We start from the raw sequence: 14,701 nt of genomic DNA on the forward strand, positions 1-14,701 counted from the left end.
TAGAGAGGTATGCACAGCTGCTTCCCCCCTCCCCAAAATACATACTCTGGGTTAATTAATATGTAACAGTGATTTTATTAAACACAGAAAGTAGGATTTAAGTGATTACAAGTAGTAACAAACAGAACAATGTTAATTACCAAGTAAAATAAAATAAAACATGCAAGTCTAAGCCTAATACAGTAATAAAATTGAATACAGATAAAATCTCACCCTCAGAGATGTTTCAATAAGTTTCTTTCACAGACTGGATGCCTTCCTAGTCTTGGGCACATCCTTTCCCTGGTAAGCCTCGTTCAGCTCAGGTGGTAGCTAGGGGATTCTATGACTTGCAAAGCCTCCTTTGTTCTGTCCACCCCCTAATATAGCTTTTGGCACAAGGCGGAGAATCTTTTGTCTCTCTTGGGTCACCTCGCCCCCTCTATGGAAGAGCACCATGGTAAAAGATAATTCCCAGTTCAGGTGACATGATCACATGTATGTAAGATTTATCTACTCATTTGCCATTACACACATATACAGGGAAGACTTACAATCAAACAGAGGGCCTTCTACAGACAATGTCCTGGTTAATGGGAGCCCATCAAGAGGCCAAACCACATTAATGGCCCACACTTGCATAATTACAATAGACGTTCAGAGTTATCATTTCATATTCTAGTTCAGATACAAGAATAATACGTTCATGCAAACAAATAGGATGAACACACTCAGTAGATTATAAGCTTTGTAATGATACCTTACAAAAGACCTTTTGCATGAAGCATATTCCAGTGACATCATATTCACACTTATTAGCATATTTTCATAAAATCACATAGAGTGCAATGTCACAGTATGCATACCAGAGCTTGTTTCCCCTGCTTCAGACATGCCAGAGCTGGAGTGCTGGGATTTGCTAGTCCCCTCCAGAGTCAAAAACAGATCCTGACTTGCTGCACCACCAAACAAGTGTTCCCCATCTGCCTCCAACTCCACTTTGTTCTCAGAGCTGACTGTGCTGACCGCTGTCTCCAGTTCCCACAAAGTATCCATGGGGCTCTTGGTGGTTGAGGTGGGGTCACCACCAAGGTTGGCATTTAACTCCATGCAGAAGTGGCATGTCTTCGGTGCTGCACCAGTGTGTCAGTTGACCACCCTTGCTATCTAGTACCCCTGCCTCAGCTCCTTGATATTAGCACAGCACTGCAGTGTGTCCCTTTCATGCCCCTTCTCCTGCATCTCACTAGCAATCAGCTGAAAGTTCCTAGGGTTGGAACAAAGCTGCAACTGCACAGCCTCCTCTCCCCAGAGAGCTAGCAGATCCAACAGCTCCAGTGTATCATAGAATCATAGATTATTAGGATTGGAAGGGACCTCAAGAGATCATCTAGTCCAACCCCCTGCTCAAAGCAGGACCAATCCCCAAATCCCTGAATGTTCCCCTCAAGGATTGAACTCACAACTCTGGGTTTAGCAGGACAATGCTCAAACCACTGAGCTATCCCTCCGCCCCCCCGCAAAATAAAACAATCATAGACTATCAGGGTTGTAAGGGACCTCAGGCGGTCATCTAGTCCAATCCCCTACTCAAAGCAGGACCAATCCCCAGACAGATTTTTGCCCCACGTTCCTAAATAGCCCCCTCAAGGATTGAACTCACCAGCCTAGATTTAGCAGGCCAATACTCAAACCACTGAGCCATCCCTCCCCCAATTTGGGGAATGGGATGGTACTCCAGGTTGGAGCACGTCTACTGCAGAAAGCTGACATGGTCAGCTGGGAAGATGCTGAGTGAACTGTCCATGCCAAGCAAACAGGAAGAGAAATTTCAAAAATTCCTGGGCCTTTAAACGAGGGAGGCGCAGATGCCTGTGTACCTGGTTGAAGGGCAATAGAATTCAAACTGCTGACCAGGGCATGATAGGCATTGTGGGACACCTCCTGGAGGCCAGTTAGGGTGACATAAGCAAGTACAGTCTCTACACTGACACTGCATCAATCTAACTTTGTTACAAAAACCTCTATGCCTCTCAAGGTGGTTTTATTTTGCTGGCGTAGCAGGAGAGTTAAATTGGTGGGAGGAGCATTGTTGTGTGTACACCTCCACTGTTTTGTTGATGAAAGCTGACTTTTGTCGACAAAACTGTGTAGTTTTAGCAGGTTAATTAGTTTCCTCTGAGCCATGTTAACCCCTTCAGGAGTGGTGTGGGGTGAACACCCCATCACCTAGAAGAAGTCAGATACCTAGGTCTCTGTAACTTCTTGAGTATGAACAGCAGTTTGTAAGAGTGCTGGTGACAGAATGGTTGAGGGGGCGATCTTGGCCTATATATCTGTTTGTGGTGTTTCCTCTTTGGAGATGGGGCATAAATTACACAGGCAATGAAGGCTGTTCAGGAGTCTTTGAGTGAGTGTGTGAGTGAAGGGACTCATCATTTTTTTTTACTGAATAAGTTAGCCTCGTCAAAGGGTAGGTCCTCAATGGTATTTTGTACTTCCCCAGGGGACCCCCAAGAGTGGAGCTAAGACTCATGCCTCATGACAATTGCTGTAGCTATCCCTCTCAAAGTGGCATCAGCAGCATCCACTGCAGCCTGAAGAGAAGTTTTAGCTATCAGTCTGCCCTCAGCAATGAGGGCTTTGAAATGGGCACTGTCCTCTTGAAGGAGTTTGTCCTTAAAGTCCAAGAATTTGGAGTAGTTGGTGAAATCATACTTTGCTAACAGGACTGGGTAGTTAACAATTTGAAACTGAAGGCTGGTGGAATAAAATACCTTCCTACCTAGGCAGTCAAGGCATTTAGTACCCTTGTCCATGGGTGTTGCCTGGACCTCTTAATGTCTGCTAACACTACCAGGGAGTTGGGCGCTGGGTGTAAACTGGAACTTCACTCCCTTGATTGGTATAAAATAATGCTTGTCAGCTCTTTTAGGGGTGGGGAAGCAGGAATATGACAGACTACCCTGGCTGGTTCCATAATAGCCTCGTTCACTGGAAGGGCAATCTACCTAGGACCAGAAGGCTGCAGAATGTTTAGGAGCCTATGCTGAATATCGTGGACTTCCTTGAGTTGGATCTAGACCTCAGTCACCACCCTCTGCAGGAGTTCTTGATACTGCCTGTGGTCATCAGGAGGGGATGATGATTATGGAGGGACAATCACCTCATCTGGTGAGGAGGATACTCCCACTGTAACTGTTGGTCCCAGTGGATCTGGCTTGATTTCTTTTCTCTTGTACTCTAACAAAGCTGGTTGATTTTGGCTAGGAGATGGTAGGTGAGATTCATACATGGGTCCAGGGTGTCTAGCAGAGATTCCATGGACCCCAATAATGCCAGTATGAAGGGTTGACTGGTTGGGTGACCCTATAACATTAGGTACCATCAGTCCCCATGGATATATATGTCTGGGTGAAGGATGGATCCCAGACCTTTGAGAGTTTTTGTCCAGACTAGCATTCCTGTGCGGAAGTGATGTTTAGTCTGAAGCCTCTGACTTGGTCAATGAGAAGGTCCGTTCCAGTTCAATGGCAGAGCCATTGGTACTGGTGAATTCCTATCTTTTCACATTGGCTTCTTCTCCAGTGCTGTAATGTCCCTAAATAGGGTCATACTTTACTTGTACACAAGTTCAATGGGTAAGTGGCTGAAAAAGGAAAGTGTCAAGATGCAAGAATCAGCTAGTGTTTCCTCAAGTCCCCACTGTGGAAAATCTAAGTCTAATGATCATGATGGTCCTGGAAAGTCACTTACAAAGAAAAGAAAATATGACGATGATTATATGAAATATGGCTCTACATGCATTGGTGATCAAGAACGTCCAAAACTACTGTGTGTGATTTGTGATGATGTTCTAGCAAACAGAGGCCTCAAACCTTCTCTACTTCGGCGCCATTTAGAAATTAGTCACCCTGCACATCTCAACAAGCCTGTTGATTTTTTCAAACGAAAATTAGCTGAGAGGAAAATTAGCTGACATTACCAGTTCTATATCCAAAGCAAGTACTGATAACGAAAATGCAATTGAAGTGTCATACCACGTGAGCTATTGAGTAGCAAAAGCATCAGAAGCCCATACCATCAGGGCCGCCCAGAGGGGGGGGGGGGCAAGTTGGGTGCATTTGCCCAGGCCCCGGGCTCCGCAGGGGCCCCCAAGAGAACGGGCGAGGCCTCCGCCGCCCCGCAGCCCGGACCACCTCGCCACGCCCCACAGAGTCAGCAAGATCCAGCAGCGGTCCCTGAAATACGCAGTGGCCCTGTGCTCTGGCAGACTCCTCGAAGCGCCCAGCCCCATCCTTCCCAGTGGCTGTTAGCAGCGGAGCTCAGGAGCTCTACCGCGGGGAGCCAAAATCTGCACCTCTGTTCAGCGGATCAGCTAGGCTGGATAACGATCCAACGAGGCTCCGGTGAGGGAGCGTGCCAGAACAGAAATTGGGTCGGGATTCTAAGGGGGTGGCACGTTGTGGGGGCAAGAAGTAGGGGGGCTCGATAGGGGGAGGGTAGGGCTGTTGGGAGGCAACAGCCTTCCCTACTCAGCTCGATACCAGCAGTTGACCTTGCATGAAGACCAGCTGTAAGCTTTTCCATAGGGAGGGCGACCGTCCGTTTTACTTCTCAAAGGCGCAATTAATGAGTCTATATCGGAATTTCAGTCCAATAGGGGAGATTTGTTCAGCGTCAGGGGAGGGTTAAGGCTTCATTAAAATTAGCCACTGGGGGAGGGATCACAATGAGAAGAGCAATATCCTACACCCACGCGCTAACTCTTTCCCTGAAGGCCCACCAAGGGAGAACACCTCTCCCACCTCGGCCCGCGCTTCCCTAGGGGAGGCTATGTCAAAGAGGGGTTAGTTCATGGTTCTCAAAGCTTTTTTTGTTCTGTGGACCCTTTTCACATAGCAGAGACCTGAGTGTGACCGTGCCTCGTCCCTCATATATTGAAATACACTTTTATATATTTAAGCATATTATAAATGTGGGGGCAAAGTGGGTTTGAGTGGAGGGGCTTGACAGGCTTCAAACGAGCGACCCCCATAATACGCTTGTACGTCCTCAGGGGTCCGACCCCCAGTTTGAGAAGCCTGGGTTAATTTATATTTTAGCACGCGTGTTCATTCAACATGCATGTGCTAGTTTGAGCAATGTCAGTTGTCCACACATAGCTCATCCAGATTCTGGAACAAGCTCAAATGCCAGTTTGTGGAGCATGGTACATAAGCTATACTAATGACAAAACCCACAGTTAAACGCGTCACCCAGTTTGTGAGGACCCATGAGTTCAGTCTCTAGGAAACAGGATAAATATGCAACTGGAAGTTAAGTCCCCATTAAGGCTATTAGCCCAGGATGGGGTAACGAATGGTGTCGCCTAGTCCCTTGGTTTGTCGGAGGGTATGGAGATGATGGCAGGGGAAGATCACTTGAATCATACTGTTAGTTCACTCCCTCTGGGGGCCAAGACTTGGCATTGGCGGCATTGTCGGGTAGACAGGGATACTGGGTCTGGTGGGAGGCCTTTGGTTTGACCCAGAGGGCTTGTTCTTATGTTCTAACCTAAATGAGCTCAAGGGAGGTTTGGAGACAGAGATGAGTCAAGAAAGCAGCCAGAGAATCAGAAGGAAACCGAAAAACTCTGACTGGGTGGGCCAGGCGTTTGGGGATCACAAGTTGAGGTGGTTCAAGAAGTTTTGGATTTTTTTAAGGCAGAAGTTTTTAGTGTTTCTTTAACATCAACACAGCAAGCAGCAAATATTGTTGGCCACAATTCCGTCTGAACCCAAACCATATCAGGTTTGGCCACTAATATTCAGCTTTCAATTAAAAAAAAACAGCCACACATTTTGAAGGAAAGCAGACTTGTCTCGCATTATTTTTTCCGCTTTTAAAAAAAAACCCTAGGTTTCGATCCAAAAAAAGTTTTGACGAAAATATTTCTCTAACCCTTTTAAATGAGCTTGTAAGGGTGCCTTTTAGCAACTAGCTGAGCTGAGAACCAGCGATACCGTTGTAAAGAAGTTTTCTCAAAACTGGGTTTGTGCCGAGATATGGAAGGTTTATTTTTCCCAGGGTCGCCCCTGGCGGGGAGCATGTGGGGCAATTTGCTCGAGCCCCGCAGGGACCCCCACGAGAATACAGTATTGTAATTTTTTTTATGGAAGGGGCCCCCAAAATTGCTTTGCCCCAGGCCCCCTGAATCCTCTGGGCGGCCCTGCATACCATAGCAAAGAGCTTGATTGGTCCATGTATAAAAGAAGCAGTTCATTGCATGCTTGAAGAAAAGGCTGCAAAAAGGATTGACATGATACCTTTGTCCAATAATACATTGTCCCGAAGAATTAATGACATGTCAAATAACATAGAGACCACAATTGTACAAAGTGAAAAATGGTCCATATTATGCTATGCAGTTGGATGAATCAACTGATGTAGCTAATCTAGCTCTTTTGCTACTGTTTGTACATTATGTGAATGAAGGTCTGGTTGAAGAAGACTTGTTGTTTTGCCAACCACTGGAAAAATGTACAACTGGAGAAGATACCTTCAATCTGACTAATGCATATTTTCAAGAAAAGGAAATAGATTGGTCTCGTTGCCGGCATTTTGATGGGGCCACATCAATGATGGGGAAGTATACTGGATTTGTAGCTCGAACAAAAAAGGTTGCATCAAAAGTCTCTTGGAGTCATTGCAGCATCCACAGACAAGCCCTTGCAACAAAACGCATGCCTCAGGGACTGAACGAAGTGCTGGACAATGCAGTGAAAATGGTGAATTTCATAAAATCACGGCCAACAAATTCCAGAATATTTCAAGTACTTTGTGAAGAAATGGGTGGTATACACAACTGTATGTTGACCCATACTGAAGTTACATGGCTCTCATGGGGCAAAATCCTTATGCACTTGTTTGAGCTTAGAACGGAAATCCTAGTTTTTTTCAACAACCACCCTTTCCATCTTGCCAGCTGTATGGAAAATAATGTCTGGCTCCAGAGCCTAGCTTATTTAGCAGATATTTTCTCAAGAATTAATGACCTAACTTTATCTCTTCAAGGTCTCAATATAACAGTTTTCAATGTGCAAGAGCAAATTGAATTGATAAAGAAGTTGCAGTTCTGGGAAGGTTCTTTGGAAAACAATCAAACTGAGTGTTTCAGTAATCTTCATGACTTCCTGGCAGAACATAAACTTCAGTTGGATCAGTGCACTAAAACCAATATAACTGCACACCTAAAAGGACTTTGCACAACTTTCAGGGAATACTTTCCAGCTATGTCAGGCGATAATGACTGGATTCACAACCCTTTTGATGATACCATTTTCTCAACACAGATATTGAACACTGAGGAAAAAGAGAAATTGATTGATCTCCTGTGATTACGAACTGAAAAGGAGTTTCAGAAATCTGTCACTGATCAACTTTTGACTGAGTTTAAGAAATGAGTACCCCCTTCTGGCAGAAAAAGCTGCTGCAGTTTTGTTACCATTTTCAACAACACACATACTTATGTGAGAAAGCATTCTTCCTGTATGCACATCTGAAAACCAAATATAGAAACAGACCTGATGCTGAACCAGACCTGAGACTTTATCTTTCTCCAGTGGTTCCAGACTTCCAAGAGCTCTGCAGATCAAAGCAAGCACATCCATCACACTGAGGAAATTTAAACTTAAATCCCTGGAAATATTCATTTTTAGGAGGGGGTTCATGAGATTTCATAATTTAGTGAAAGGGGTTTGCGGGCTGTTAAAGTTTGGGAACCACTGCTCTAGGTGCAGATTTGAAAGATAGTGTCCTTGTGTTTGCAAGAGTGCCCCTTACTCTTGTGAGAAGCCCTAAGTAACAGTTGTTTAGACTTAGCTGCTTTGGCCTTCGCTCTTGAGCTTGTACTTGGAGGTGCACTGCCTGCTGACTGAGGCTGTTGTTTGGAGGGCGCCTCTCTAGCCCAGGTCCAGCTGAGCTCTTATGGCCTCCTCCATGAGATGCTTCTTTAGTTGGAGCCATTGACCCTCATGGGTTCAGGGAGGGAAGGACTGACAAATGCTGTACCTGACAGAGATGTGACCCTCCCCAAGGCAATAAAGGCAACACTGGAGCTCATCACCAGTGGAGAAAGAATGAAGGCTGGAAATTCAGTTCTTTAACCCTGGCTCTAGGCATGGTCTTTGCAGAGAAAAGCTCTGCGGGTGGGAGAACTAAATTATACTAACTAGACTAAGCCTCACTACTACTAATAATAAAAGAAACGATTTAGAATACCTAGGTCACGAAGAATAAACACAGAAGTCACTTCAGAGGTAGAGGATTCTCACTCAGGCCATGCAGCACTAGAAAGGAACCGGAGCAGCATCACTCTGCAGGGCCCCCATACTCCAGACGGGATAAACGCCCAGTATGTGAGGTAGGCAGGCAGAGACACCTGTATGCTGGGTTAGTGGTGGTGTGTGGGAGACAGGCAATGCTCCTGCATGTGGGATTGGGTAGGGATCTCTTCACCCCCGGGGACATCTCCAGCGGCGGCGGCACCGGCCGCGTCCCCACCCGCAGGTGGCCCAGCGGTGCCTCAGCAGCGGCGGAGAAAGGGGCTCCGGCTGGGAGAGCGCGAGGTCACAACAACCTCTCGCTCCGGAACGCAACCCCGCCCCTCCTTCGCCATATCCGCGTTTCTCCGCCGCCACGAGGTGAGCTGTCCAGAGCGCATGCGCCGGCCGCTTAGCCCTGGGGCTCGCGAGAGGCGGGGGCCCGAGGTTGTTGTGGAGCGGTTGGAAGCACGTGAAGCGCGCAACGTCATCATAAACACTAGTAGGGAAAATGGCGGCTCCTGCGAGCAGCAAGGTAACAGGGGAAGGGGATGGCTGCTGCCCGCCGGCTGGAGCGGGAGGCGCGGCCTGTGCTGACGACAGCGCCTGGCCTGGCCCTGGTGCACCCGCATGTCTGTTTGTCCTAGGCTGGGGGTGGGGGAGCGAGGCCGGCCCGGCGCGGCCCCTCGTACTGCTGGGGTGTATTGCTCGTTAGCCCTGGCGGCGTAGGGGGCAGGGGAGATCCCTTTTGCGGCTGCGGGGGGGTGGTGTGTCTCCCTAGGCCGTGGCGCCCAGTGGGTGGGGGGGATGGTTCCTGTAGCGCGGGGAGAGGCCGGGAACCCTGTGCTTGGTCCAGAGGGACTCCTTAGTGGGGGAAAGGAGGTGTACGGTGACAGCGACCTCCTTCGTCCCCCCCTCCGAGGAGCTGGTGACATCGGGTGCCTGGCCCCGACAAGCGGTGTCTGTCTTGCCCGGGCCCACCAGCCGGTCGTGCTGCAGTCCCAGCGTTTCCCCAGTACTGGGGGCGGTGAGTTGTTCGGCCCTTCGTTTGGCGTAGGCAGTTCAGCTCCAGTGTGTTTCTGTGGAGAATACCAAGCTGCTGGTCAGTTGGTGGCTGTTTAAAATCGTAGCGCTTTTGTGAAGAAGTGGAGTTGTTCCATTGTCCTTGGCCATAGTGTTTAGCAGCCACCTTCTTTGCCAGGGTGGGTTGGGTTTCAGTGAGTGACATGCATCTGACGAAGTGGGTATTCACCCACGAAAGCTCATGTTCCAATACGTCTGTTAGCATATAAGTGCCACAGGACTCTTCGCTGTTTTTAGTGAAGTGACTGTATCTGTCTTTTCATACTTTTGGATGTATGGTCTGTAAATAGAAGGTATTTTAACATAAATCTAGTGATTGTGTTAATGTAAATATCTGTGTGTTCATTGAACCTTTAATTCACGGTTGAGCCCTGCATGGGACTATTTTTTTTAATTCCATCCTGCTCCGCAATTCCTACTTTCACCTACTCCTGCATTGTTTCTTGCATTTTTATCCCACTCCCAGCTGCAAAAACCTTAGATCCTGCAAATCCCGCAAGAGTTACAGATACCCCCATGCTACTAAAAAACAAACAAAAAAAATCCATCGTCAATTAATATATTATATACATAATTAGAATTCAGACATAATTTTTATGTGTTAAATCGACGAGAGATTTAGCGTTTTCCAGGAAATTACCACGATCTGGTTGTGGTGGGTTTTTTTTTTGTTTGTTTTTTTTTTGCTCACCTGCTCACACCCACAATAAAGTACCTTTTACCTACTCTTGCTATTATAGCAGCAGGTCCTGTGGGACCCACAGGATCCAAGTCCCATTGCAGAACTCTAATTCCTTGATTGTCTTTGAGTGTAGCACCATGATTTAACAAAGAGAAATTCTGGAATTTAACTCTAATGTGAATCTTGGTTTGCATTCATTTGAGGGGATTAAATAAAATTGGATCCAAGTTGTCCTTCAAGTTTTTATTGTCCAACAAAAAATTCTGCTTATCACAGTTCTTTGTGTTAAGAATGCTTTTTAAAAAACAAGTTACATTCGTATGTTCCACCCTTGAGAACCAGCTACTGGGATGTGAACCTGAAAATCCTAGGTATGTTGGCTCACTGGTGCACATCACCAAAGTCTGAAAATAAAGAATGGTGTCCTACTTCAGTCTCCTTGTAAATGTCAGAACATGGCAGTTTCAATGGTATTGCTCTTAACTCAAGAGAACACTTATAATTAGCGTAGTGTACCCTTCTCAGAGGGCATTGAGTAGTCCATCTAGCTGAGTGGAGTTAGAGGAAGAATTTAGTAAAGAGAGCTCAGTAATAGATTGCTGTCCTGGTGTTAGATAGAGGCTGCAAGGAAATTAATGCAGGAAACCGTTTTTCATTGTTAGTTACAAGTTGGATGAGGTGATCTGTCAGTTCACGCAGAATTGTTAAACTATCAATTTAAAAATAAGTTGCAAACAAACTTATTTAATGCTAGACATTTTAGACTTGAATTTTTTAAGAAGTCTGTTTACTTGTTATTGAGTTTTGTTTACTTTTTTGCATTTTTCATAAGTTGAACAAAAATCAACTAAGTTAGTTGTTTTTGCTTTTAATCAGCATAGCTTTCAGATTCCTAGTGCTGCAATGTTTGTTTCAAAGGCTGCAGGTAATTGTTTTGAAGGAGCTATATTCATTGAAAAATGTATTGGGTTGTTTTTACAAAAATTAAATTTTGGGTGAAATTTTAAATTGTGTCCATTACAGGCCAGCAATTTATTGAATGATCAACATTAGAGTCACTCTTCATTACTAGGTATCTGTGCCTCTTCCCTTGAAATCCTCACCTCTTTCTTTCCTTAATCAGGGACTTGATACCTTATTCTGAAAAATTCAGCAATGAGAGGTTGAAATGGAAATTGGAACAGTGTTAGTGTAGGCTTCTGTAATGATGAGAAAAGTAGACACTGGGGTTATACAACAAAAAAGTGTTCCCTTTTCATAACCTGAAGCCATAATAACAGACTAAAACCTACTAGTGGATCTAATAAGTAATTTTTATCTTAAAAGGACAGTCTGTAGGCTTGACTGCTTTTTTTTTCTAACTTCTTTCATTTATTTTGAATACTGAAGGGAACTTTGTTTCACAAGGCTAGATAAAATACTTACATTCTTTGCATAACTCATTTTTCACATCCTAGCTCATAAATGTCATAGATACAAGCTAAAACATGCGAAGTGTTGATCTTTCCAAGTAAATACAAACTCCCAAGTTGACATGTGGGCTTGGAGAAAACTCTCTCCCCCTGCCAAGGACTTATCTACATTGTGATAAAGGTCCATGGATGTAAGTCATGGTTTATGCTAGTTCAAAGCATCTGCCCTCAGGGTTTGCACCAGATCAGTTACATCAGTATAACCATGTGTGACCGGGATCTCAGGGGGGTCAGGCTAAGATTGCTCAGTTAGGGCAAATTGCAAAGAATGGGGCAGATAACCAGCAGATTTGGGGAGTATTCTAATATTTAGATTCACCAAGCCAGCAACAAAACAGCTTCTGCAGTCAAGGCACTGACTTTTTCCCTACCCGTGGGGTGCTTGGCATGTAGGAGGTGCTGGGAAGGAGGGGGAGGAGTTGATCAGTGAAACCATCAGCAGGCGGGAGGCACTGGGGCGAGAGGGGAGCTTGGCTGCTGGTGGGTGCTAAGCACCTGCTAATTTTTTTTCTATGGGTGCTTCAGCCCTGGAGCACCTACCTATATCTACAATACCTTACTGTAAAAGCAGCAGAGAATCCTGTGGCACCTTATAGACTAACAGCTCCAAAACGTCTGTTAGTCTATAAGGTGCCACAGGATTCTCTGCTGCTTTTACAGATCCAGACTAACACGGCTACCCCTCTGATACTTAATACCTTACTGGTTACCCTAAAGCCAGAAATACAGTTCTGTTAAAGTAGCCCAGTCTTGAGCTCCCACCCAGACAGCCAAGTCAAATATGATGAAGATTACTGAAAATCTTGTTCATCATATAAAAATTTCTATTAATCCCAAAGGATTGAACACATTACCCACTAGATTAATGAATATCTCAGATCTTACCCCAATACGCGCTTACAGCCAATTCTTATTAACTAAACTAAAATTCCATTAATTCTCCCCCTTTGCTTCCTGAGTTACCCAAGATCAGTGGTTTTCAACCCATGGTCCGCATGTGGCCCAATTAGCACACAGCCGTGGCCCAGCTCAGCTGTGTGCCAAAGACCATGGTTGTGTCTGGGGTCTCAGGTTCCCAGCTGCCTGGGGGTACAGGTTCAGGCAGCCCCGCTGCCTAGTGTGGTGAGGTTGGCCTCCCACTGGCCCTGTGGGATCGGGGGTCCGGGGTTACCATATGACTCCAGAGGGTTGGGGGCCTGTGAGCAGCTGCACAGCGGGAGACTGGGGTGGGCAGCCAGCTTGCCCCACGTGGCATGGATCTCAGGGTCCGGAGCAGCCATCCTGTCCTGTGAGCTCCAGGGTCTGGGACAGCTGCACAGCGGGGTCCTTGGGCGGGCAGCCGGCTGGCCCGTGGGGTCCCGGGGCAGCTCTGAGAGCTCTGGAGTCTGGGGCAGCCTGCTGGCCCCGTGAGTTCCAAAGCCTGGGCAACTGCACGGCAGGGGTCCTGGGGCACTGTCTCCGCATGGCGGGAGTCCAGGGTCGGGGTCTGGGCGGCCGGTGCCCTGCCGCCCAGCCCCTATAGCCCAGGTAACACATTGTAGGCCGCATGTGCGGCCCACAATATGTAATAACTTGAGAACCACTGCCCTAGATCCTAATTCTTTCACTTCTTTACTTTAATTTTTATCTCTGTCCTATTGCAGTCCCTTCTTGAGGGCCTCAGTCACTCACTTTTTCCTCACTGGGTATTCCACTTTTACAACATGTCCAAGTCAGGTTTGCTTTCTGGGTCCTATTTGTAATGGTCCTGCCTTTTGATCATACTTTGCTTCTGATCAACATGCAGAATGTTTCTTGATACTCATTGGAGTTTTGCTGACAGTCGAGGACAGTACATGGTTCTTGTTTTTTCTGCTCTTCTCACCCTTTCTACTTGGCTGTATGTTGTTACCAGTCATAAGGGCAACATCTTAGCTGTACTTATTCTTTTGTAGCTCTGTTTTCTGCATCATATGTTGCCTCTGTTATACAAGTCATGTTCCTGAGATGTTACATGGCAGCTAAGATTTTGCCACAGTTTGTTACTGCACTCTTTGGTCGTGTTCTTTGCTGTTGCGACACCTCCCATAATATCTTTGAACAGCCCTATTTTTCTGTCTTAATAATGATTATTCTGTTCTCTATGTGGCCAATTTGTAGTATTAACTTAATTTGTTTTCATTTATTATGGTTCATGATTCAGGTTCTTTTTCAAATAATGATCGTCTACATTAAAACACTTGTGAGCTTCAGTTCTCTGCCCTTTATTGCAGTCACTATGTTTTTCTGTGCCTAGTGTAGACCAGGCCATAGAAATGTTTAAGTACTAACAAAACAGTTACTTGTTTTGTATTTCAACTAGCTGGAATAGTTGCAACTTTAACCATGAGTCTATCACAAATCTGTTCAGTTCTAATGACAGCTTTTGTGATGCCAAACCAAACCATGCAAGAGAATGCCCATATCTGACTTAAATAAACCAAAAAAACCCAACTCAGTAAGAACTTCTCTTGCATAAATGCTCACAGTAAAAGTTGCTTATTACTACCTGAGGCTCTTATCCTGTCTATGCTTAAGAGACTTGTATTTTAGTTTTAAATACCACTGTTACTGTATAATTAAGTAGCTGTAACACTTATTCTAATAGCTCAAGACATTTTCAATGAACCTGTGGCAGGACTTGAAAAATTTGCTTATTACCATCAAGTAGGAAACCTTTCCAGTGTGTGTGGTTTCCATTGTTTCCAGCTCTGGCAAGCCTATCAGTATTTGGTAGATTTTTACTTAAAAACCCAACTCCTGGAGTGAAATGAGAATTCCACGTTAAAAAAAGCTGATTTTTCTAGTCTTTATCATTGTCATGAAAGAGCTCGAAGATGTGAGCCCTAAATGCTCCAAAAGCAGAATGCACATAAAGACTCTATTTATTTTGTTAAAAGCTTCTGAACTCTAAGCCATCTCATGATCTTTTTGGGGGCCTGATTCATGTTTTTTGAATGCTTATGGTTGATTAGCAGTGCTAGAATCCAAACCCCTCAATTTCTGCAGAATTTAAGCTTTAATTTAAAAATGGTATTTAAAAGATGAGCTTCCAAATATGAGCTGTTGCACTGCTTTTTATCTTGATTCTTCAGCCTCATTTCTTCCTGAGCCCACAAATCCTAGTGAAAAACCTTGCAATAGTGAGATTTTGATGACTACTA

General features: G+C 45.4%; 1 protein-coding gene across 4 annotated transcripts in view; it reads left to right on the forward strand.

The window, feature by feature from the left end:
• Nucleotides 1-8,715: 8,715 nt before the first annotated feature.
• The window catches only part of TBC1D15 (TBC1 domain family member 15), a 100,295-nt gene continuing 94,309 nt past the window's right edge, over nt 8,716-14,701 (forward strand). For all 4 annotated transcript variants that reach the window (XM_032792601.2, XM_075066517.1, XM_075066512.1 and 1 more), the window contains exon 1: nt 8,716-8,817. In XM_032792601.2, the coding sequence (XP_032648492.1) occupies nt 8,794-8,817 (24 nt within the window). In that variant the 5' untranslated portion in view covers nt 8,716-8,793. The remainder of the gene's footprint in view (nt 8,818-14,701) is intronic.

The sequence above is a fragment of the Chelonoidis abingdonii genome, chromosome 1 (genome assembly GCF_003597395.2).
Source record: "Chelonoidis abingdonii isolate Lonesome George chromosome 1, CheloAbing_2.0, whole genome shotgun sequence".
Taxonomy (NCBI): domain Eukaryota; kingdom Metazoa; phylum Chordata; order Testudines; family Testudinidae; genus Chelonoidis; species Chelonoidis abingdonii.